Raw genomic sequence first — 21,225 nt, 5'->3', positions numbered from 1 at the left:
GGGAAGATTCCACATGCTGCAGAGCTAACCCACAAGCCACAACCACTGAGCCTGGGTGCTGTGATTACTGAAGCCCACGCATCTAGAGCCTGCACACCGCCACAAGAGAAGCCACCACAATGAGCAGCCCCCTCACCACGATAAAGAGTAGCCCCTGATCTCCACAACTAGAGAAAGCCAGTACAAAGCAACAAAGACCCAGTACAGTCAAAATAAATAAAATTTTTAAAAAAGATGCTATGGGGACTTCCCTGGAGGTCCACTGTTTAAAATAATAACACATCTTCAGAACAAGACATTCAAGGCTCATAAGACAATATGGTATGCCTTCATCTAACATGATGCATTCTGAAATGGATTTTGCATCTGATGAGAGCTAATGACTAAGTAGGATTCTATGTTTAGAGATAAATGTGATTCATACGCACTGCTTCATTTAATATCCACAGCAAACCTGTACATGGGGTGTCGGCATTAATCTCATTTTGCAGACGTGGAATCTGAGCTCAGGGAGTAGAGTAACTCATGTCAGATTTAGAGCTCATCAAGAGGCGGGACCTCCACCCAAGCCTGCCTGGCTCTGGAGTGCCAGCTTTTGACTCCAGTACTGAGGAAGTGGGGGACAGATTTGTGCAAAGTCAAGAAAAAACAGTAAGTCACTCTGCAACTGATGGATATGGTGGGAAAGAGTAAGTAGGGGGCACTGCAAGGATGAACCCCAGATTCTTGGCTTGGAAATTAGGAAGACGTTGGTGCTATAAAGTTACACATGGAACAGAGGTGTCTGGGGATGAAGACAGCGAGTTTCTCAGGACTCAGCCGGAGGTGGACACCCTGGTTTGGGGATCAAGAGTGAGACCTGGGTAGGGAACAGGGACTCAGAAGTCCTCAGTTTCAGATGATCAAAACCATAAGAACTAATGAGAAGACATTTGAACAATGGGAAGAAAAAGGAATGCGATGAAAACTAAATACCAATAAAAAGGGGCAGGAAAGGATCCAGAAGCAGAGAAAGAAGCCCCAGGAGAGAGGTCTGGAGGAGACAGATGTGAAGCAGAGCAGAATCAGTAAGACAGCATCATGGCAAGGGAAAGACCAGCATAGCCACCAGGTTTGGGGTAATTAACCCTGCTCCCTTTGGTCTCAGAAAGGCTAGGTAGGAGACAATTCTCTGTGAAAAGGGAACAGTGGGGAGAGTTTTCATTTTGAGCAAGATCTCCACAAGAGTCAGGAAAATTGTACTTTTCTTCTCAATACAGTCAAATAATGTCCCTTACCTGAGACTCTGAAATGGGATTATGAAGGGAACAGGATGAAGGTGGTACAAACTGTGAAATGAAAATATCTTCTGCCTATTAATAAACAAGAAATGTCACAGCCACCAGCGATCTATGACCTCCAAATGTGAATGAGCACTCCCCAAAACTGAGGTCCAGCAGATTCTGCCACCCCACAGTGACTGCTGTTGGGGGTGGGGGTGCAAGAAGCCAGGCAAACAAAGAAACAGGATTGGCTGAGGTGCTCAGGTAGCTGAGCTGCACACAAAAGGAGTGAATTCAAGCCCAGAGGTTTGCACCCATACATAGAGTGCCAAACTCCTTAGCTTCATACCTGACCTTTGATGTTCAGACTGCCTGCTCCCTCCACTGCAAACTTGTATATAGCCTGACTCCCTGGTAGCTCAGATGGTAAAGCATCTGCCTGCAATGTAGGAGACCTGGGTTCGATCCCTGGGTTACGAAGATCCCCTGGAGAAGGAAATGGCAACCCACTCCAGCACTCTTGCCTGGAAAATTCCAGGGGTGGAGGAGCCTGGTAAGCTACAGTCCATGGGGTTGCAAAGAGTCGGACACGACTGAGCAACCTCACTGGTTCACTGCCCTCTTGCCTCCTTGGAGCAGTTTTCTCAGAGCTACTGAGATACTGTCTGTGGGACTCTGAGTCCTAAACATTCCCACCAAATAAAACAACTCTCTTCTTTCAGGTTGTAACTATATTTTTTAGTCGACAAAATGAAGCTTGGTCCCTAAAAGGGAGGGCTCAAATCATTCTCTGTTTTCCCGTGAGGACATTACACTGGGTTTTTAACATTACGCTGGGTCAAACTCTGGATGGAACTATCAGTTTACAGGAAATACAAGAAGAGAGGAAAGCACCAAACAAGACCACCAGCCAATTCTGGGTGTACACAAAACCCTTCAAACAAATGCATCTCAAGGAAAAGAAAAAGAGAGAGAACAACTAAGAAACAGAACCTACGGAAAAAAGAAAGGCCAAGGGAGGGAGGGAGCAAACCGAGGCAAATGCAAGTGTAGACCTTATGTGGACCTAGATTTAAACACAGCAAACATCTTACAGGACAGTCAAGGAGATCCACATACCGACTGGATATTAGAGGATATTACATAATCATGAGATGGAACTGGTCATGTTTGGAAAAAGCATGCTTCTTCTTTAGAGAGACATGTGCTGTGCGCTCAGGCGCTCAGTCATGTCCAACTCTTACAGACCTCATGGACCGTAGCCTGCCAGGCTCCTCGGTCCATGGGGATTCTCCAGGCAAGAATACTGCAGTGGGTGGCCATGCCCTCCTCCAGGGGATCTTCCTGACCCAGGGATTGAACCCAGGTCTCCAGCATTGAAGGTGGACTCTTTACCGTCTGAGCCACCGAGGAAGCCCTAGACAGACATCATGAAATACTTGCAAAGGACACACATGGCATCTGAGATTTGCTTCAAAATAACCCAGTAGAGGTTTGGAGAAGGAAGAGGATGGGGTGCAAGTAAAGAAAGACTGGTTGTGAGTCTGCACAACTGTTTAGGCTCTTGGTAGACAGGGAGACATTATATAATTCCTCACACGTCTTTTCAAGGTAAAAGAATTTTAAGATACTTCATTAGGTAGGCTGTGCAAGTGGAAATAAGGAAACTGGAAAGAAAGAACAGAATCCTATGCCCCAAACAGGGAAGGAAACACTGTTATAATAGGAGCCACTCAAACACAGTCACCATGGTCAGCCCTCGATTTTCAAAAAAAAACACAAACCCATAGTTCTAGAGCACGGATAGTAAGCAGCCCAGTGGAACAAAACAGACAGTCCAAAAACTGACCCATGTATATATGGCAATAAATGTAGGATTTTAAACCTATGGAGAAAAGACATTTATGTCACTTTTTCTCAGAATCTCCCGACAACTTACTAACTCAAGACAACTGGATCCAACTTGACTCTAAATCAATTTGGCCCCAAGTGCTGGCTGCTTTCTTATCCCCAAGGTGAGTGTAATCTGTCGGGAGAAGGAAGCAAGGCTGGTGCTGCTTAGCACCCAGGACGCGGGTCACCTGTGACACACCCTATGTAAAAGGAAGGTTCTGAAGTATGGTTCCTTCCATCAGTGCTGGGAGATAGCTGAGCACAAATCCAGCCATTAGAAATAAAGTCTTCTGAGTCTGAACAGAAATGCAGCTGCCAACAGCAACGCTGGTGGGAATGTGAAGCTAACAGCCCCATGGCTGTTATTCAAGAAGACTCCAAACTCCTTATTTGAAAGATCAGTGTTTCTTGAATGTGTGAGTATGTTTCCACAAATCACACTGAGCGTTGGTGAGAGTTCCTCCCTGTGCGTCCTGAGCTCAGCCACAGAGGAAAGGATAACGCCCCCAAACCCAAAAGGCACCTCTGGTGTGTGTGATGCTGGGCAGCTCACGGGAAGAAGACAGACAAAAGACGTGGTGTCTGATGGGCAGGAGGAGGGAGACAGAGCTCTGATGAGGCCAGGGTGTGTGTGTGGCAGGGGTTGGGGTGGGGGGGGTGTGTGTGCGTGTGTGTGTAAGGAGCACGAGGGCCCTCACCTGCTCCTCAGCACTGCAGGGCTCTCCCTCTGTCTCAAGGAGCTTGGTTAGATCCAGACTCTGGGGGAAATACAAGGAGTGGCAGACTTTTTCTGCCCGCAGGTTTCTGATGGAGAATCTCATGAGGTGGATGGTCAGTGTTTGGGGCAAGTGGGTCAGTGTCAAGACCTGGAAAAAACACAGTCACCATGGAGATGAGTCCCAGGCACTTGAAACAGGTCAATTCCAAGAAGCACCAGGGCTAACGGGATGTTCTTCCTCCCCAAAAAGAAGGGAGTGGAACAGCACCCCTCCTCGGAATCTGCTGGGTCTCCCACAGAAGGCTTGAGCAGCCCAGGGCTCCACAGGGGTCTGTAGGGGACTGCAGAGTCTGCTCCCTGAGCCCAGGCGAGGGTGGGCCTGAGTGTGGCTCTTGTGCCCTCCCCACCCCCACAGTGATGGGGCCCCAGGAGCGCATTCACAGCTCTGGGCATTAGAAGCCCCAGGATCCTGGACCCAGCCAGGCGGATTTCCTCCCTCAGCGTGGCCCCTCCCCAAGGGTCCCCACCCCCCACCCCACGGTCCAGGGAAGCCTCTGATCAGCAGCCAGTACCTGCCGCCAGCGAGTCTTCCTGCCACAGCTCCCACAGAAGCACTTGTCTGTGCTGGACAGCTCCTGGGGCTGGAAGAAACAGTGAAGGGCGTCCTCCTGCCCCAGAGAGCAGGGAAAGCCAGGGTTACTCCACCTGGGGTCACCCCTCTCCCCACAGATGAGGGTTCTCCCCAAGTCCCCCTATCATCAGCCCATATGGTGCACATGCCAGGATCTCAGAGAGGATCTACTTGTTGAGGAGCAGGAAGGACAAGGGGAGCAAGAGGAGAGACTTATTTTTCCTGCAAATCAAAGGAGAACTTACCCAGATCCATGGTTAGGAAATGGAAATTAGTTTTTAAAAGCCAAGGGTGCATTAAAGAAGCAAGGGAGCGCTGGCAACATTGGGCTGCAGGGAATAGCAAACTCCCCAGGAGGAATCTCACCAGCGTTTTCAGGGGCTTCCAGTGCATATCAAAGACAGAGAGGGGGAGGGCCAGCATGCTGCTGTTTCTGCCCATCTCCGAGGTACATTCAAGACAGGCCAAGGACTCCTTCAAGCGGATGGTGTAGAGGGCTTGCAGCCTTGCCACCTGCAAGGTGGGGCGGGGGGGTGGGGGGCAGGAGGAAGAGGGGCAGAGAGAGCCTGAGTGAGCAGGTCAGCCACGTCCAGAGCTGGAGGTGCCACACAGAGCTCCAGAAACAGCGGCTGCCCCCGCCCCTGCTCACTAAGGTGCAGAGAAGTCACAGTGGCCACCCTGCACAACTGCGGTTCTACACGTTTCCTCTTGGTTTCCATGTGCACAAGGACAGCACCCTCCCTTTCTGAGCTCTCCGTTCTAGGACTTACCAAGTCCACATCTGTGATCTGGTCCTTGATCAGGTTCCAGACTGTGAGGTAGAGCTGGGCAGCGTCGTGCTGGACAAACACTGGCCAAAGAGAAAAGCAACTCCCAGGGTAAGGGCCCAGAATGCCAGTCATGCCCTCCTGCCCCAGCTGCCAGACTAAGTATTCATACCTGTTAACACCATTTCCTTTGTGATACTTATCACAATTTGTACTCAATGTTTGGGGTGTTTATTTTGTTTTGGCTTGTCTCTCCTCTCAATTGTCAGCTCCATGGAAGCAAAGACTCTGTCAGTCTAATTCCCTTGCCAAGTCAATAACCGGAACATAACCGGTGAGCATTACTTATTAGATCATCCACCTAGGGATCGAACCGGGGTTCTCCTGCTTTGCAGGCAGATTCTTTACCATCTGAGTCACCCGGAAAGCCCAGCTGAATGGTTAATCAATCCAAATTCCAAGCTAATAATCCCAAAACAAGGATTAACAGGCTAGTAGCAGGTTGAACTGATGCTGTCTCCAGAGAATTACTTTCAGCAGGCTGCCTTCCCCAGAGCCAACACAGGACATGAAGAGGGTCAAGTCACTTTGATAGGCAGAAACGTCCTGCCTCGTCTCATTCCAGAACCAGGAGTCCCAATTCATCTGAGAAATACCAGGGCCCTGCCCAACCTATAATTTCCTTCACTCCTGCTACATGCAGTTACTACACAAGCCAGAGAAAGTTCCTGTCCCCAGGAAACCTACATTCTAGCAGAAGGTGAGTATCCGCATACTCACATCTATGGACTCACAATTTAGAGAAGACTTCCCCAGGCGTACAAACTGTTAGGAAAACTAGAGAAACATGAGTTATACCTGGGACAGCAGAGAGAGGATCTCTCTAAACCCACTCCTCCACAAAAGCAACAAAACCAAGAATTTACAAAAATCTTAGGAATTCAAGAAAAATTGTAGAGCAAGAACTGCAGCTTCCTCAGCTTGGCTGGTTCCCACACCCTCTTCAATGCTCTGCAGAAGCCTTGGAAACGAGAAGCCTTGCAGTTGCCAGAGGCGACAGGCTGGGGCTAGACTGGGCACCTAGGAAAGCCCTGGCCAGGAGCATTCCCAAGATCTGACCTGTTTGCAGCAGCTCCAGGGAAAAGCCCATTTAAAGGAGGTTGCTGTTATTTAACCTGACTCAGAGCTGAAAGCCTGTAGTATTCCAGGGTGTCTGTGGAAAATGCTTAGTGACAAAAAACAGTGCAGTTGGACATGACTGAGCGACTTCCCTTTCACTTTTCACTTTCATGCACTGGAGAGGGAAATGGCAAGCCACTCCAGTACTCTTGCCTGGAGAATCCCAGGGACAGAGGAGCCTAGTGGGCTGCCATCTATGGGGTCACACAGAGTTGGACACGACTGAAGTGACTTAGCAGCAGCAGCAGCAGCAAGGCAACCATGCCAGCTGAGGAAAGAAAAGCCTGGCCAGAAACTCAAAGGAAAGATCTTAAAGGGAATAAGATGTTCACTTTCACTTTCACAGTGAAAGTGAAGTCACTCAGTCGTGTCCGACTCTGCAACCCCGTGGTCTGTAGCCTACCAGGCTCCTCCGTCCACGGGATTTTCCAGGCAAGAGTATTGGAGTGGACTGCTGTTTCCTTCTCCAGGGGATCTTTCCAACCCAGGGATCAAACCCACGTCTCCTGCATTGCAGACAGACGCTTTATGGTCTGAGCCACCAGGGAAGCCCTCACACTTTCAAAGGCTCTGACATATTCCTGGTGATCTGGAAGGTCAATTTCACGCCCAGGATCCAAAAGGATCCCAGTCTTTTCCATCTGACTGATTTTAAGGTTCTGTGCAAGTATGAAATGAAGGCTCAAAGCGTTATAAACTGCCTGGGCTTTGAAGATGCACCCAATCAACACACAGGGCCCCTTGGCAAAGACTAGAAGACTTGTTGGTGCAAAGCATTTAAAGAAATTTCTAGCCAATCACTATCTGACACTTAGCTAACCATAGAAAAACTCCAATGGCCGCATACTACCGGGAATATAAACATTACAGAATCAGTTTCGGAAAGACTAAACGAACAGCCACAGTAAAAGCAACAGCAAGAACAGACCCCACTGTAGGGGTTTCTGATGGTCAGTGTTGTCACATTATCTAAAGTGTCAGGTTTCTAACAAAAAGTTACAAGACACACAAGGAAACAGAAAAATACAGTGCACACACAGGAAAAAAAGCAATCACTAGAAACTCACCGAAACGCCCCAGATGTTATCGTACTAGACAAAGACTTCAAATTAGTTATTACTGTATGTTCAAAGAACTAAAGCATCCAAAAACCCAAAATAACTAAAGAATGAAAACAATGTCTCACCAAATAAAAAGTATCAATAGAGAAAAAAAAAATATGTAAAAGAACAAATTGAAATTCCTGACTGGAAGAGTACAAGGACAGAAGTGCTCACCAGAAGTAAAGAGCATATCTGAGTTGGCAAAGGAATCATCAAACCTGCAAGTAGGTCAACGGAGGTTATAAAGTCTGAGGAATGAAAGGAAAAATGAATGAGGAAAAATGAACAGAGGATCCACTGGGTTCACTGATGAATTCAACCGAACACTTATGAGAGGAATTCTTCCAATTCCCCAAAATCTCCTCCTAAGACAGAAGCAGAGAGAATACTTCCCAACTCATTCTATAGGATCACCTTCACCCTAATACCAAGCCAGACAAAAACATTCCAGTAAAAGAAAACTACAGATCAATATCTCACATGAACATAGATTCAAAATCCATAAGATAATATTAGCAAATAGAATCCAAAAAATGTAAAAAGAATTATACACCACAACCAAGACTTATCCCAGGCATGCAAGACTAGTTCAACTGGAAATCAATTCATGAATCTATAACATCAACAGGCTCTAAAGAATATTCACATGAGTACATTAAGAGATACAGTAAATCATCTGCCAAAATCCAAAATCCATTCATGATAAAAACTCTCAGTCAACTAAGAACTGACAGAACCTTCCTAAGATTGATAAGGAACATCTTCAAAAACCCTACAGCTAACATCACATTTAATCGTGAGAAACTAGCAGTGTTTCTTCCAAGATCAGGAAAATAAACAAGAAAGTTCCCTCTCACCACTCCTTTTCAACATTGTATTGGAAGCCCTAGCCAATTGGATAAGAAAAGGAAATAAAGGGTATACTGACTGGAAAGGAAGATTTAAGAATGTCCTTCTTTGCAGATGACATGATCATTCATGTAGAAAATGCAAAATAACCAAAAACTCCCGGAACTAATAAGTGATTATGGTTAGATTGCAGGCTATAAGGCAAATATACAGAGGTCAATCACTTTCTTATATATCAGCAATGAACAAGTGAGATTTTAAATTTCAAACACAATATAATTTATATTAGAGCACATGAAATGAAATACTTAGATATAAATCTCACCAAATATGTATAAGATCGATATGAGAAAAGCTATAAAGACTGATGAATAAAATCAAAAGACCTACCTAATGGAGAGATATTCCGTGTTCATGGATACAAAGACTAAAAATTGTCAACATGCCAGTTCTTCCTTCTAATCTGATCTCTAGACTCAATGCAACTCCCAACAAGATGCCAGAAAGTTATTTCATGAATATTGATAAACTTATTCCAAACTTTACCTGGAGAGGCAGAAGACTCAGAATAGCCAACATAGTACTGAAGGAAAAAATCAAATAAAATCAGATAATATCAAACTACAGAGCCTCTGTTATCAAGATAAAGTGGTATTACAAAAGAATAGAAAAATAGACTGATGGGACAGAATAGAGAGCCCAAAAATACATTAAAATAAACAATGTCAAAAGACTGAAAGATCTTGGGAAAGACTGAAGACAGGAGGAAAAGGGGAAGACAGAGGATGAGATGGTTGGATGGCATCACTGACTCAATGGACATGAGTTTAAGCAAGTTCCGAGGGTTGGTGATGGACAGGGAAGCCTGGCATGCTGCAGTCCATGGGGTCACAAAGAGTCAGATGCGGCTGAGCCACTGAACTGACTGAAACAATTGTCAATTGCTCTTTCACAATGGAAACCAGTGTTTTCACCAAATGTTGCTAAAATACCTGAACATTCACATGAAAAAAAACCAATCTGGACACAAACCTCATATCCTAAAAAAGAAAAAAATGAATAAAATAGATAACAGACCTAAATGTAAAATGCAAAACTGTAAATAAAATTCCTAAAGATAATATAAGACTAAATCTACACGACCTCAGGTTTGGTGATTATTTTTTAGATATGACAGCAAGGTATAATCAACAAAAGAAAGAACTGATAAGCTGGACTTCATTAAAAGTAACAATTTCTGCTCTGTCAGGAGCATGAGAAAGCGAACTACAGATTGACAGAAAATATTTACAAAAGAGATATTTTTAAAAGACACAAAATATACAAAAAACTCTTCAAACTCAACATTAAGAAAACAAACCGAACTGGAAGGGCTGATGCTGAAGCTGAGGCTCCAGTAAGTTGGCCACCGATGCAAAGAGCTGACTCACTGGAAAAGACCCTGAAGCTGGGAAAGACTGAGAGCAGGAGAAGGGGGCCACAGAGGATAAGATGGTTGGATAGCACCATCAACTCAATGGACATGAGTTTGAGCAAACCCTGGGAGATACTGAAGGACAGGGAAGCCTGGTATGCTATACTCCATGGGGGTCTCAAAAGAATCAGATATGACTGAGCGACTGAATTAACAACAGAAAAGGAACCTGAGCAGTCTCCAGTGTGATGTGGAGAGAGGAGAGATATATGTGAGGGAGATTAAGAGGCACGAACTTCCAGCTGCAAAATAAGTGAAGCACAGGGATTAACCGTACAGTGTGGGGAACAGAGTTAATAGTTACGTAAGATCTTCGCATGGTAACCCATGGCAATTAGACCTATGGTGTTCATTTTGAAATGTATAGAAATATTGAATCACTTTGTTGTGTAACAGAAAAAAGTGAGAATATTGAGAGACAAATGAAAATAAAAACACAACATACCAAAATTTATGGGATGCAGTGAAAGCAAAGCTGGAGGTAAAACTCAGACTACAAATGCTTATGTTAGAAAACAAGGCAGATCTCGAATCAACAACCTACCTGACAATGCACGGAAACAACCTACCCTTTGATGGAGTCCCAGAAGACGAGAAGGGAAAGGGTAGAAAACTTATCTCAAGAAACAGTGGCTGGGACGTCCCAAATCCGGGGAGACATTCAGACATTGAAGTTCATGAAGCTTGTTGGTCCCCAAACATATTCCTCTCAACTAGCTGTTCTCTGGAGAAGGCAACGGCAACCCACTCCAGTACTCTTGCCTGGAAAATCCCATGGACGGAGGAGCCTGGTAGGCTGCAGTCCATGGGGTCACTAAGAGTCGGGCACGACTGAGCGATTTCACTTTCACTTTTCACTTTCATGCATTGGAGAAGGAAACGGCAACCCACTCCAGTGTTCTTGCCTGGAGAATCCCAGGGACGGGGGAGCCTGGTGGGCTGCCGTCTATGGGGTCGCACGGAGTCGGACACGACTGAAGCGACTTAGCAGCAGCGGCAGCAGCGGCTGTTCTCTAAGACACATCATAATACTGTCAAAAGTCAAAGACAGGAATTCCTGGTGGTGCAGTGGATAGGACTCAGGTTCAAGCGCTGGTCTAGGAAGATCCCACAAGTCACAGAGCAACTAAGCCCATGGGCTACAACACTGAGCCTGTGCAACAGAACCCGGGAGCTGCAATTGCTGAGCCCACGTGCCCTCAAGCCAGTGCTCCACAACAAGGGAAGCCACCACAATGAGAAGCCCACACGCCACAAGGAAAAGTAGCCCCCACTCCCCCAAACTAGAGAAATGGCCCATGCAAAGCAACAAAGACCCAGGGCAACCAAAAATAATTTTCTTTTAATCAAAGAGACCTTAAAAGCCGTATGAGAAAAGAAGCCTGTCATCCACAAGGGAACCCGCTTCGTAAGGGTCTCAGTACATTCTCAGCACAAACTTTACAGACCACGAGAAAGTAGAAGGTATATACAGAGGGATGAAAGGAGAAACTGCTGATAAACAGAACTTTATCCAGGAACACTGTCCTTCAGAAATGAAGGAGAGACACAAGCTTTCCCAGACAGAGAAATGCTAAGAGATCATCACCACCAGGCCTGCCTCACAAGGATGGCTGAGAGGAGTTTGCCGGGCTGAAGTGAGAGGATGCTCACTGGAATAAGGAAAGAGGCTAGACCAGCTGAGCAAGAGAGGAGTACCTGCAGCAAGTGGCCCTGAAACAACTGGATGCCACGCACAAAAGAAGGAAGCCGGACCCTTGCCTCACCCCATTCACAAAGTTTAACTCTAAATGAAACACGGGTCTAGATCTAAAAGCCAGATGCATGAAACCGAGAAGACAAAGGAGAATGGTGAGCAATTATTAATGGGTAGAGGACTTCTTTGGGGGGATGATAAAAATTTGCTAAATTTAGACTGTGATGATAATTCCACAACTCTGTGAAATCCTAAAAACCTCTGAATTGTATACTTTTAAATGACTAAATTTATAGTATGTGACGTATATTTCATTTGAATCTGTTTTTTTAAAAAAAACAAACAACTAAGCTATGTAAGAGTTTCCTTCCGTAGAACATGGTTTCTCCTTCTGAATCCTTTATCCTGTTTCTTTAGGATGCTTTACCTGCAGCTGAACCAGCTTTGAGGAGACTCCTAGGCTGACTTACTCCACGGAGAGGCAGGAAAAGAGTGAGTACGAAAGAAACACATGAAAAATGAAACAAATGCTGTCCCTGCGAGATGAGGGTTGTTTAAGCTATTTCAGATCCACACACGGGCATCCAACACAAGGAGGGTCTCCTTCCTGTGCACTCAAGGGCCATCAGGCTCCTCCTTTCCTCCGCTCTCCTCTCTTCTGCTCCGTCCCCCTCACCCCTCCAAGAGCTCCCCTTCCCCTCAGAGCACCAGGCCAGGAGCCAGAGCAGGAGGACCATCTTACGCGGAATGTTGTACTTCTGCAGACAGTAGGCCAGCTCCGTGGGCTGCACCGCCTTCTTCCGGCTGTCCTGCATCTTCTCCAGCAGCAAGAGCAGCTGGAAGGGGACACTCTTCCTCTGCTCCTCAACTCCGCCTGGTACCGTTATCCTGCCAGGTGAGAAGAGCCACGAACCTCCCTGTCCCCACTGTTCTCAACACCAGGGCCACACTAGAGTTACCTGAGAGAACTTTCAAAGATCTCCATGTCCAGGCCACTCTGCAGATGGACCACGTCAGGATTTCTGGGGGCGGGGCCCATTTATCAAAATTTTTATTTCCCAGATGACTAAAATGTACAGACAAGGCTGAGGACAGCCATGTCAGCAAATCAGCTATAGAGCATCCTCTCGAGACGGGGCACCCTCTCCCCACCCTGCACGAGAATCACACCAGTAGGTCCTGGGTCCACAGCACATGCCCAGCCTGAAGTCCTTCAAAGGGAAACAGCAAGTAAGGTCTAGTCCTGGGAAGGACACAGGAAAGAACGTCAGTGTATTCTGGCAATGATTTGTTTAATTATGGGCAAGCTCCCGTGTCCAGGAAACGGGAAAAGGAGAAAGCTCAAGGCAGAAAAGAAGGAGCGATGACGTGTATTATGTGAATATGCACACACTGGCAGGTTGTTCTACTCAGTCACTGCTGGCTGAGCCTCAACACTTCTTGGCAGAACCCACTGAGAAGAAGGGTTTTCACGGTGTGTGTACTGTGTGTGTATATACTGTGTGTGTGTGTGTGTGTGTATGTGTGTGTGCTGTTTGAGAAAAATCAACAGACTCATGGACCCGCCCACTGATACTACCCCAACTTCCTTTTAACCAAATCAATGGTTCTCAGTCTGCCTGCATTTTAGAATCATCTGGGGAGTTTTCTGGAAAGTACCCATGCTTGGGCCCCACCCTAGAAACCCATCCAGACCCCAAGTGAAACCAAATATCTGGGATGGGAAAGGCATTTCACATTTTTTTAAACTTCCTAGATGATTACAATGTATAGTCCAGATTGTACAAAACAAGATCTCTTCTCTGGCAGCTTTTGAAAGACTTCTCAAAGTCCAAATTAACTGTGAATAACAGAATAAACGAAAACAAAAAAACAATACACACATTTATCTGCCTTAACAATGGTCTTACCTCTTCAGTATCTTGGCGAATCCCACATTTCTAACAAGCACCTGGATCAGGGAGTTAAGACAGCATGTCTGTCCAATGTTGTGTAAACCGACCGGGCCTGCAAGGAGCAGAGGGAAGACACTGAGAGAAAGGCCCTCCAGGGAACTCAGCAAACACCTAACATTCTTCTCGGCCCTCATGAGGAGGTGATATCCTACAAAGGACTCCCAGGGGCACAAAGAATTCACTAAGGAGCTGGCAACCAAATTGGAAATGAGAGAGAAACACCAGCCTCTGAAAAGTGAAACAGCAGCCGAAGTCTCCACCGTCCAGGAAAGAGACACGCCACAACAAGGGGCATCACTCGCTGTCGAACTGGTAGCAGTGCAGCAGTAAGAGCAGGGGAAGAGAAGACTACAGACAGCACCTGGGGGAGCCCGGAGCCCTGCCCGGCAGCTGCCGCACAGCGCTGGGCCACAGTGGGCATCCACGGGGTCAGGGCCGAGAGCACCCTCCCAGACAATCTCTTCCAGACCCTGGTGCAAACGCCCTACCCAGGCCCTACCACACAGTGGGAGGAAATCAAGAGAAAGCTCGGGGGACCGACCTCATCTAAACTCATGCAACCTCAAGAGGCTGCAAGCTACAGGGAACTCCGTGGATGTGGGAAAACCAAGAGAGCATTTCTCTGACCCACTAACCACCAACCTCCCCTCTCCCACACACCCTGCACTCAGGAGACCCTACAAGGTGTGTCATTTAAGAGGAAGGGAGTCCACTTTCTCCGAGTTCCTGGGGAAAGGGCTCTGGTGTATATGCTAGGGCAACAAGAACCAGGAATCTGGGCCAGCAGGGCCACAGATGTCTGCTCCCCACTCAGCAGAAGCCCCTGGTGCGGGGAAAAGCTGTCCCCATTTTTCCCAACAAGCCCATGTGCTCAGGAGCTCAACAGTCCCCACTTCATGGCTGCTGAAGTGGAGGCACAAGAGAGCAGGCCTCGTGGACTGCACGCTCCACGGCTTCAGGGTCCAGGGGACAAGCAAAGCGTTTCTATGCAGACAAAAGAGAAGAAGTGGGATCTTGGCTGGTGGGCTTGGGCTTCCTCTGCCTCATCCTCAATGGGCTCTGCCAAGAAATGTGGAGACAGCCAGGACCGGCGGGGGTCCCGGCACGTACCCATCAGTGGTTGCTCCAAGGTCCCTGGACTGACAGCTGCTGCAGGCGTCTTCAGGACAGCTTGACCTCACTTCCCAGAAGAGCTCTCATGAGCTGGCCTTGGGAGGCCCTCTGTGAAGAGGAAGAACACCTGTGTAACCAGTTTTGACTTCCAACAGCCAGTCTTAGAGGGTCAGTGTCTGGGGAGACCAGCCACAAAGCTCTAGGGCGAGAAACGACAATTTGGCGAGCACCGTCCCCGTGCTCCCTCGTCCCACTGTCTCCTCATCAGGACCCACGGCCACAACCTCTCCCCCTACCTCCGGGCTCTCTATTCAGGCAAACGGCTCCACATTCACCAAGGGTCCAGGCCATACACCTGGGTCTCCCTGCTGCTCAATCCCAGGCTCAAACCATCCCTGGAGGCCATCAGTGCCACTGCCCGAAAGCTGTCTGCATGCTGGACCCGAGGAAGCCTGTCCTTGTTCCTCGGTGGGGGAGCCAGGGTGCTGTTGATGCCCCATGGGTGCAGTGCAAGGGCCACCCCACTACCTGGCTCACTGTGCCCTGGTGTGGGAACAGCTATGTTGCCTGTGGTGGGAGGTGGCAACACCCAGACTCTGGCAGGACAGAAGCCCTTCCCCAGGCCGAAGGGTGTGGTGGGAATTCACCCCAGGGAAGCCAGCCGGCCCAGGCCCCCTCCAGGGGGTGGACAATGAGGGGCATGAGGGCCTTACCACCTGCCTGAAGGTGTGATAGCTCTGAAGGGTCACCCAGTCCCGAGTTCCCCTCAGGATCAGCTGAGGCCTCTGTTGCAGAGTCTGGCAGTTCCAGTCCCCACTTTGGACTTCACCCAGCCAGCACTGACTGGCGGACGTCCTTGGGAACCCACACACCACGCCCATGTGTGCACAGTCACACAATAAACTGCATCGCACATTCTTTTCTGCCCTGGGCTTTCTCCTTTTCCCCTTCCATGGTCTCGGGTCACTGACACAGGCCTGTAATTTTGTTGTTATATCAGCACACAAGAAAATTTGTAAAGCGCTTAAAATGACTTGGGAAAATTCTTGTTGTAACATGAAATAGAAAAAGCAGTACATTGTCAACCATTTCAAAATGATTCCTAATATATCAACAAACACTGTGGAATAATCTGGTTGTTTTCAATTATTTACCATTACTTAAAAAAAAAAATACAGGGAATATCTTTAGGTATAAAATCTTTCTCTACCTATCTGATTTTTCCTCAGTCAAACCAAAGGTCACAGATGCAACAAAACCACAGCTGTAAACGAGGTCATGTGAACCAGAACCCACTTCCTCCAGACAGCACAGACTTCAGCTACCTGTGCATCCTCTCCAGGTATGCTTGGAATCTCAGGAGTCTCAGAACAGGTCCCAAGCACCATACCCTGTCCGTACCTGCCCAGAGTGCACACGGGTGTCTGCAGGGCAGGGCCCAACACAGCAATCCATGCACAAAGATTCCCTCATGTCTACAAGCAGACTTGACAAGGAAGTAGGATCCACGCCCAGGCCTCCCACTGCCTCCTGCCTTTTCATCTCACGGAGTTCTGCTGAAAGGGCTTCAGCTTTGCCCGCAGCTCAGGGCTCAGGCCTGCCCAGAGTCTAAGCTGAGGCCACAACCCATACTGTTTGCTCAATCGTTCCCTTGTTGTTCAGTCGCTCAGTCGTGTCCAACTCTTTACGACACTATGGACTGCTTGCAGCACACCAGACTTCCCTGTTCTTTATCTTGCAGAGCTCGGGCAAACTCATGACCATCATTTCCCTGCTGCTGCTGCTAAGTCGCTTCAGTTGTGTCCAACTCTGATCATTTCCCTATCCTGGTGCAAATAAGTCTGTGGCTTTCTAACTTACCTGACCATCAGACACAACCAGTCGCTAAATCAGTATTTGGGAGAGATTCTTAGAAATATAATTACAAGGTCACAGTGTACAAAGTTAAGGGTTTGGTTTTAAACATTTATTTGGCTGCGGTGGATCTTAGCTGTAGCACGAGGGATCTCTTAGTTGCAGTGGACAGGATCTAGTTCCCTGACCAGGATTGAACCCAGGCCCCTTCATGGGGAACAGAGTCTTAACCACTGGACCATCAGGGAACTCCCCCTTAAGGTTATTAATAAACGTAGCTAAACGCCTTGCACCCATCTGCACTTTAGCCACTGGCTGAAAGGTCCATGAGGACTCAGTGTTTAAATGAAGTGACCTAAATTCCCTGATGTTCACAAGGGCAAGTTTTGTGGGAAAAGTGGGTCTGGATCTGAGTTTCTTATGAAGGAAAGGGTATGGTGTAAAATAAAGGACATTTGGGGCAAGGCAGATGATGTGCAAAGAAGCCCAATGGTTGGGGGAGGAGCATGTGGGAAGAGTGTGCAAAGGACTCTGAGTAAATCTGCAGAGCTGAATCCAAGTCAGGACTGGAAAAAATGTAGAGTTCCAGAATTTGAAGTTTCATAAAAAGTTAAGTGGTCAATAGTGGTCAGAGAACTGCAAACCTTGACCATAATGAGATACCATTTTACACTGTTCAACCGGCATTGGTTAAGAATTCTGAGGACTCCCCTGGTGGTCTAGTGGTTAAGAATATACCTTCCAATGCAGGGGACACAGGGTCAATCTCTGGTCAGGGAAGATCCCCCACGCCACAGGGCAACTCAGCCCGTATGACACAACCACTGAGCCTGTGCTCTAGAGCCAGCACTGCACAGCTGGAGAAAGCCTGTGCACCACAACACGGGCTCGCTTCAGTTCAGTTCAGTCGCCCAGTCGTGTCCGACGCTTTGTGACCCCATGAATTGCAGCACACGTCCACCCAAACCCACGTCCATCAAGTCAATGATGCCATCCAACCATCTCATCCTGTCGTCCCCTTCTCCTCCTGCCCCCAATCCATCTCAACACCAGGGTCTTTTCCAGTGAGTCAGCTCTTCGTATCAGGTGGCCAAAGTATTGGAGTTTCAGCTTCAACATCAGTCCTTCCAATGAACACCCAGGACTGATCTCCTTTAGGATGGACTGGTTGGATCTCCTTGCAGTCCAAGGGACTCTCAAGAGTCTTCTGAACCACAGTTCAAAAGCATCAATTCTTCAGCACTCAGCTTTCTTCACAGTCCAACTCTCACATCTATACATCACCACTGGAAAAACCATAGCCTTGACTAGACAGACCTTTGTTGGCAAAGTAATGTCTCTGCTTTTGAATATGCTGTCTAGGTTGGTCATAACTTTCCTTCCAAGGAGCAAGCGTCTTTTCATTTCATGGCTGCAGTCACCATCTGTAGTGATTTTGGAGCCCCCAAAAATAAAGTCAGCCACTGTTTCCACTGTTTCCCCATCTACTTCCCATGAAGTGATGAGACCAGATGCCGTGATCTTAGTTTTCTGAATGTTGAGCTTTAAGCCAACTTTTTCACTCTCCTCTTTCACTTTCATCAAGAGGCTCTTTAGTTCTTCTTCACTTTCTGCCATAAGGGTGGTGTCATCTGCATATCTGAGGTTATTGATTTCTCTTGGCAATCTTGATTCCAGCTTGTGCTTCTTCCAGCCCAGCATTTCTCATGATGTACTCTGCATAGAAGTTAAATAAGCAGGGTGACAATATACAGCCTTGACATACTCCTTTTCCTATTTGGAACCAGTCTGTTGTTCCATGTCCAGTTCTAACTGTTGCTTCCTGACCTGCATATAGGTTTCTCAAGAGGCAGGTCAGGTAGTCTAGTATTCCCATCTCTTGAAGAATTTTCCACAGTTTATTGTGATCCACACAGTCAATAAAGCATAGTCAATAAAGCAGAAATAGATGTTTTTCTGGAACTCTCTTGTTTTTTGATGATCCAGTGGATGTTGGCAATTTGATCTCTGGTTCCTCTGCCTTTTCTAAAACCAGCTTGAACATCTAGAAGTTCACAGTTCACGTAACAAGGCTCAATGCAGCCAAAAAAATAAAATTCTGATTGAACCAAGTGTTGAAAAGAATATAGATAAATAAAAATTCTAAAGAGAAATTCTTACTTGTGTCCCTGGAGACACGGACAAGAAAGTTCACATCAGTCTTGTTTGTACAACAAAAACGTGGAAACAATCCAAGCACTTGGCCCAAAGGCAGAAGAATGAGTACGTGGGCTGTAATAAATGTACACAGTGAAATTCTACTCCTTAGTTGCACCTGAGTGAACATGTCCCGAAAGGGTAAATCTTAGAAACAGTGCTGAGTCAAAAGACAATTCTTAGAAGATAATACATAATATTTCTTTTGTAATTCAAACTCAAGGAAAATGAGATATTACATTGTTCAGGCATCAGTGGGCACAGGAGATAAAGCTTCTTAAATGGATAACTATGATCAAAAAGGCCATTAGCTCCAACAGGGAAGCAGAGGGAAGAGACAAGCCGAAAGCATGTACTTGCCAGTAACGTTCCAGCTAGGGGAAAGGGGTTCATAAACATTTATTTATTATTCACTAGCTAATGAATCCCAGCAAATAACAGTGGCCACAGGACTGGAAAAGGTCAGTTTTCATTCCAATCCCAAAGAAAGGCAATGCAAAGAATGCTCAAACTACCACACAACTGCACTCATCTCACACGCTAGTAAAGTAATGCTCAAAATTCTCCAAGCCAGGCTTCAGCAATACCTGAATCGTGAACTTCCAGATGTTCAAGCTGGTTTTAGAAAAGGCAGAGGAACCAGAGATCAAATTGCCAACATCTGGGGGTGCCGGGGGCCAGCGTGAGGAATCCTGCCTGTGACAAGGTCATGAGGAAGGAAGCCTGACAAAACGTAAGGACGTGATCAGGCTTCAGGGTTTCCCCCTGGAATTTCCTGAGCATATACCCAAAAAAAAACAAAAATCTGCTGGCTTTTGTACTCTGCTCTTCTGATATTCTCCGGAAAAAGTCAAATCAGGGCTTTAGTCTTCTGTATTTGAAAGGAATGTTTCAGTTAAACCCCCTCTGATAACTCTCTAGCTTGCCTAACAGGTTCCCCCGGACCTCTTACAGCTTGTGAATTACTTACAGCCCCCCAGCCGCGAGAGGCATGAAGCTTAAAACCATCTTAAAGATACAGAGCCTTTTCTAAAGAGCTAAAAATCATATTGGTGATGGATTTCACTGTTGACTCAATGATTGCTGCCAGACCTCCATATTCTTTATCTTTTAGGCACCTGGGAGGATGTTAATCAATGTAAACGGGATATGGAAAAAGATATATAGTAGTTTTGATGTTAGCAACACTAGACTTTTGAGTTAATTACTTTTCTTTTGTTATAAATCACTGTACTCCTTTTACTTGTTATAAGTTGCTGTATCTTTGCTATGTAAGAATGTAACTTTATTTAGTGGCTTTCTGAGAGACTTTGAGAAGACCAACACAAATAAGTCTTCTGGTTGACAACTCCTTATCAGAAAATAGGCTGTAAAATGTTAATTGGCCCTTTTGGCCGGAAGATGATGTAAATTACCTAAGAGTTGTGTATACAACTAGGTATGCAGAGAGAAAAGCCTGGTTTTGATAAGAGTCTGGGCTGCTAACACTGCATAATTCTGTATTACCCATTGACCTCTATGTACAATCAAAAAGATATAAAAGGCCTTTCTAGACAATAGAGGCCGGGGCCAGTCGCTGGACTGGTTTCCCCCGTGTCTCCTCTTTACTCTAATTTCAGGCTGAATTCCCATCTGGAGCAGGGTGGCTCACCAAGTCTACTTACTTGTCCTGGCTTTTAAGACCCACACAAAAGGGAGCCTAAGGCGGGGCACCCTTCGATATTCAAGTGGGCGCCGGTGGCCCAACGTAGATGATGCAAGCTCCTTGTCTGGAATTTTATTGGCCTTCCCCGTAAGCCAAGTTATTCAGCCTTCTTTGTCCACTTTATTTTCCTACTACACTATTTCTTCATAATCTAATCTTATATTAATAAACATGTAAGTTTTCCACACCTATGCCGTCCACGCTTCGAATCTCCCTGGATCCACCGGGGCTGGACCCCAGCATGCTGGATCATGGAAAAAGCAAGAGAGTTCCAGAAAAATATCTATTTCTGCTTTATTCACTATGCCAAAGCCTTTGACTGTGTGGATCACAATAAACTGTGGAAAATTCTTCAAGAGATGGGAATACCAGACCACCTGACCTGCCTCTTGAGAAACCTATATGCAGGTCAGGAAGCAACAGTTAGAACTGGACATGGAACAACAGACTGGTTCCAAATAGGAAAAGGAGTACGTCAAGGCTGTATATTGTCACCCTGCTTATTTAACTTCTATGCAGAGTACATCATGAGAAACGCTGGGCTGGAAGAAGCACAAGCTGGAATCAAGATTGCCAGGAGAAATATCAATAACCTCAGATATGCAGATGACACCACCCTTAATGGCAGAAAGTGAAGAAGAACTAAAGAGCCTCTTGATGAAAGTGAAAGAGGAGAGTGAAAAAGGTGGCCTAAAGCTCAACATTCAGAAAATGAAGATCATGGCATCTGGTCCCATAACTTCATGGGAAATAGATGGGGAAACAGTGGAAACTGTCTGACTTTATTTGGGGGGGGGGGGGCTCCAAAATCATTGCAGATGGTGACTGCA

The 21,225-nt window shown here is 46.5% G+C and overlaps 1 protein-coding gene across 3 annotated transcripts in view; it reads right to left on the bottom strand.

Annotated features, from left to right (window-relative positions):
- The window catches only part of USP18 (ubiquitin specific peptidase 18), a 63,306-nt gene that overhangs the window by 4,715 nt on the left and 37,366 nt on the right, over positions 1–21,225 (bottom strand). For all 3 annotated transcript variants that reach the window (XM_069585361.1, XM_069585359.1, XM_069585360.1), the window contains exons 2-8: positions 14,638–14,748; positions 13,483–13,579; positions 12,315–12,460; positions 5,275–5,354; positions 4,871–5,017; positions 4,446–4,541; positions 3,854–4,021 (exon numbers count right to left, since the gene is read on the bottom strand). In XM_069585361.1, coding sequence (XP_069441462.1) covers positions 3,854–4,021; positions 4,446–4,541; positions 4,871–5,017; positions 5,275–5,354; positions 12,315–12,460; positions 13,483–13,579; positions 14,638–14,641 — 738 coding nt within the window. In that variant the 5' untranslated portion in view covers positions 14,642–14,748. The remainder of the gene's footprint in view (positions 1–3,853; positions 4,022–4,445; positions 4,542–4,870; positions 5,018–5,274; positions 5,355–12,314; positions 12,461–13,482; positions 13,580–14,637; positions 14,749–21,225) is intronic.

Source organism: Ovis canadensis, chromosome 3 (genome assembly GCF_042477335.2).
Source record: "Ovis canadensis isolate MfBH-ARS-UI-01 breed Bighorn chromosome 3, ARS-UI_OviCan_v2, whole genome shotgun sequence".
Classification (NCBI taxonomy): domain Eukaryota; kingdom Metazoa; phylum Chordata; class Mammalia; order Artiodactyla; family Bovidae; genus Ovis; species Ovis canadensis.
The sequence above is the reverse complement of the archived record's forward strand: the minus strand, read 5'-3'. Positions and strand labels throughout refer to the sequence as shown.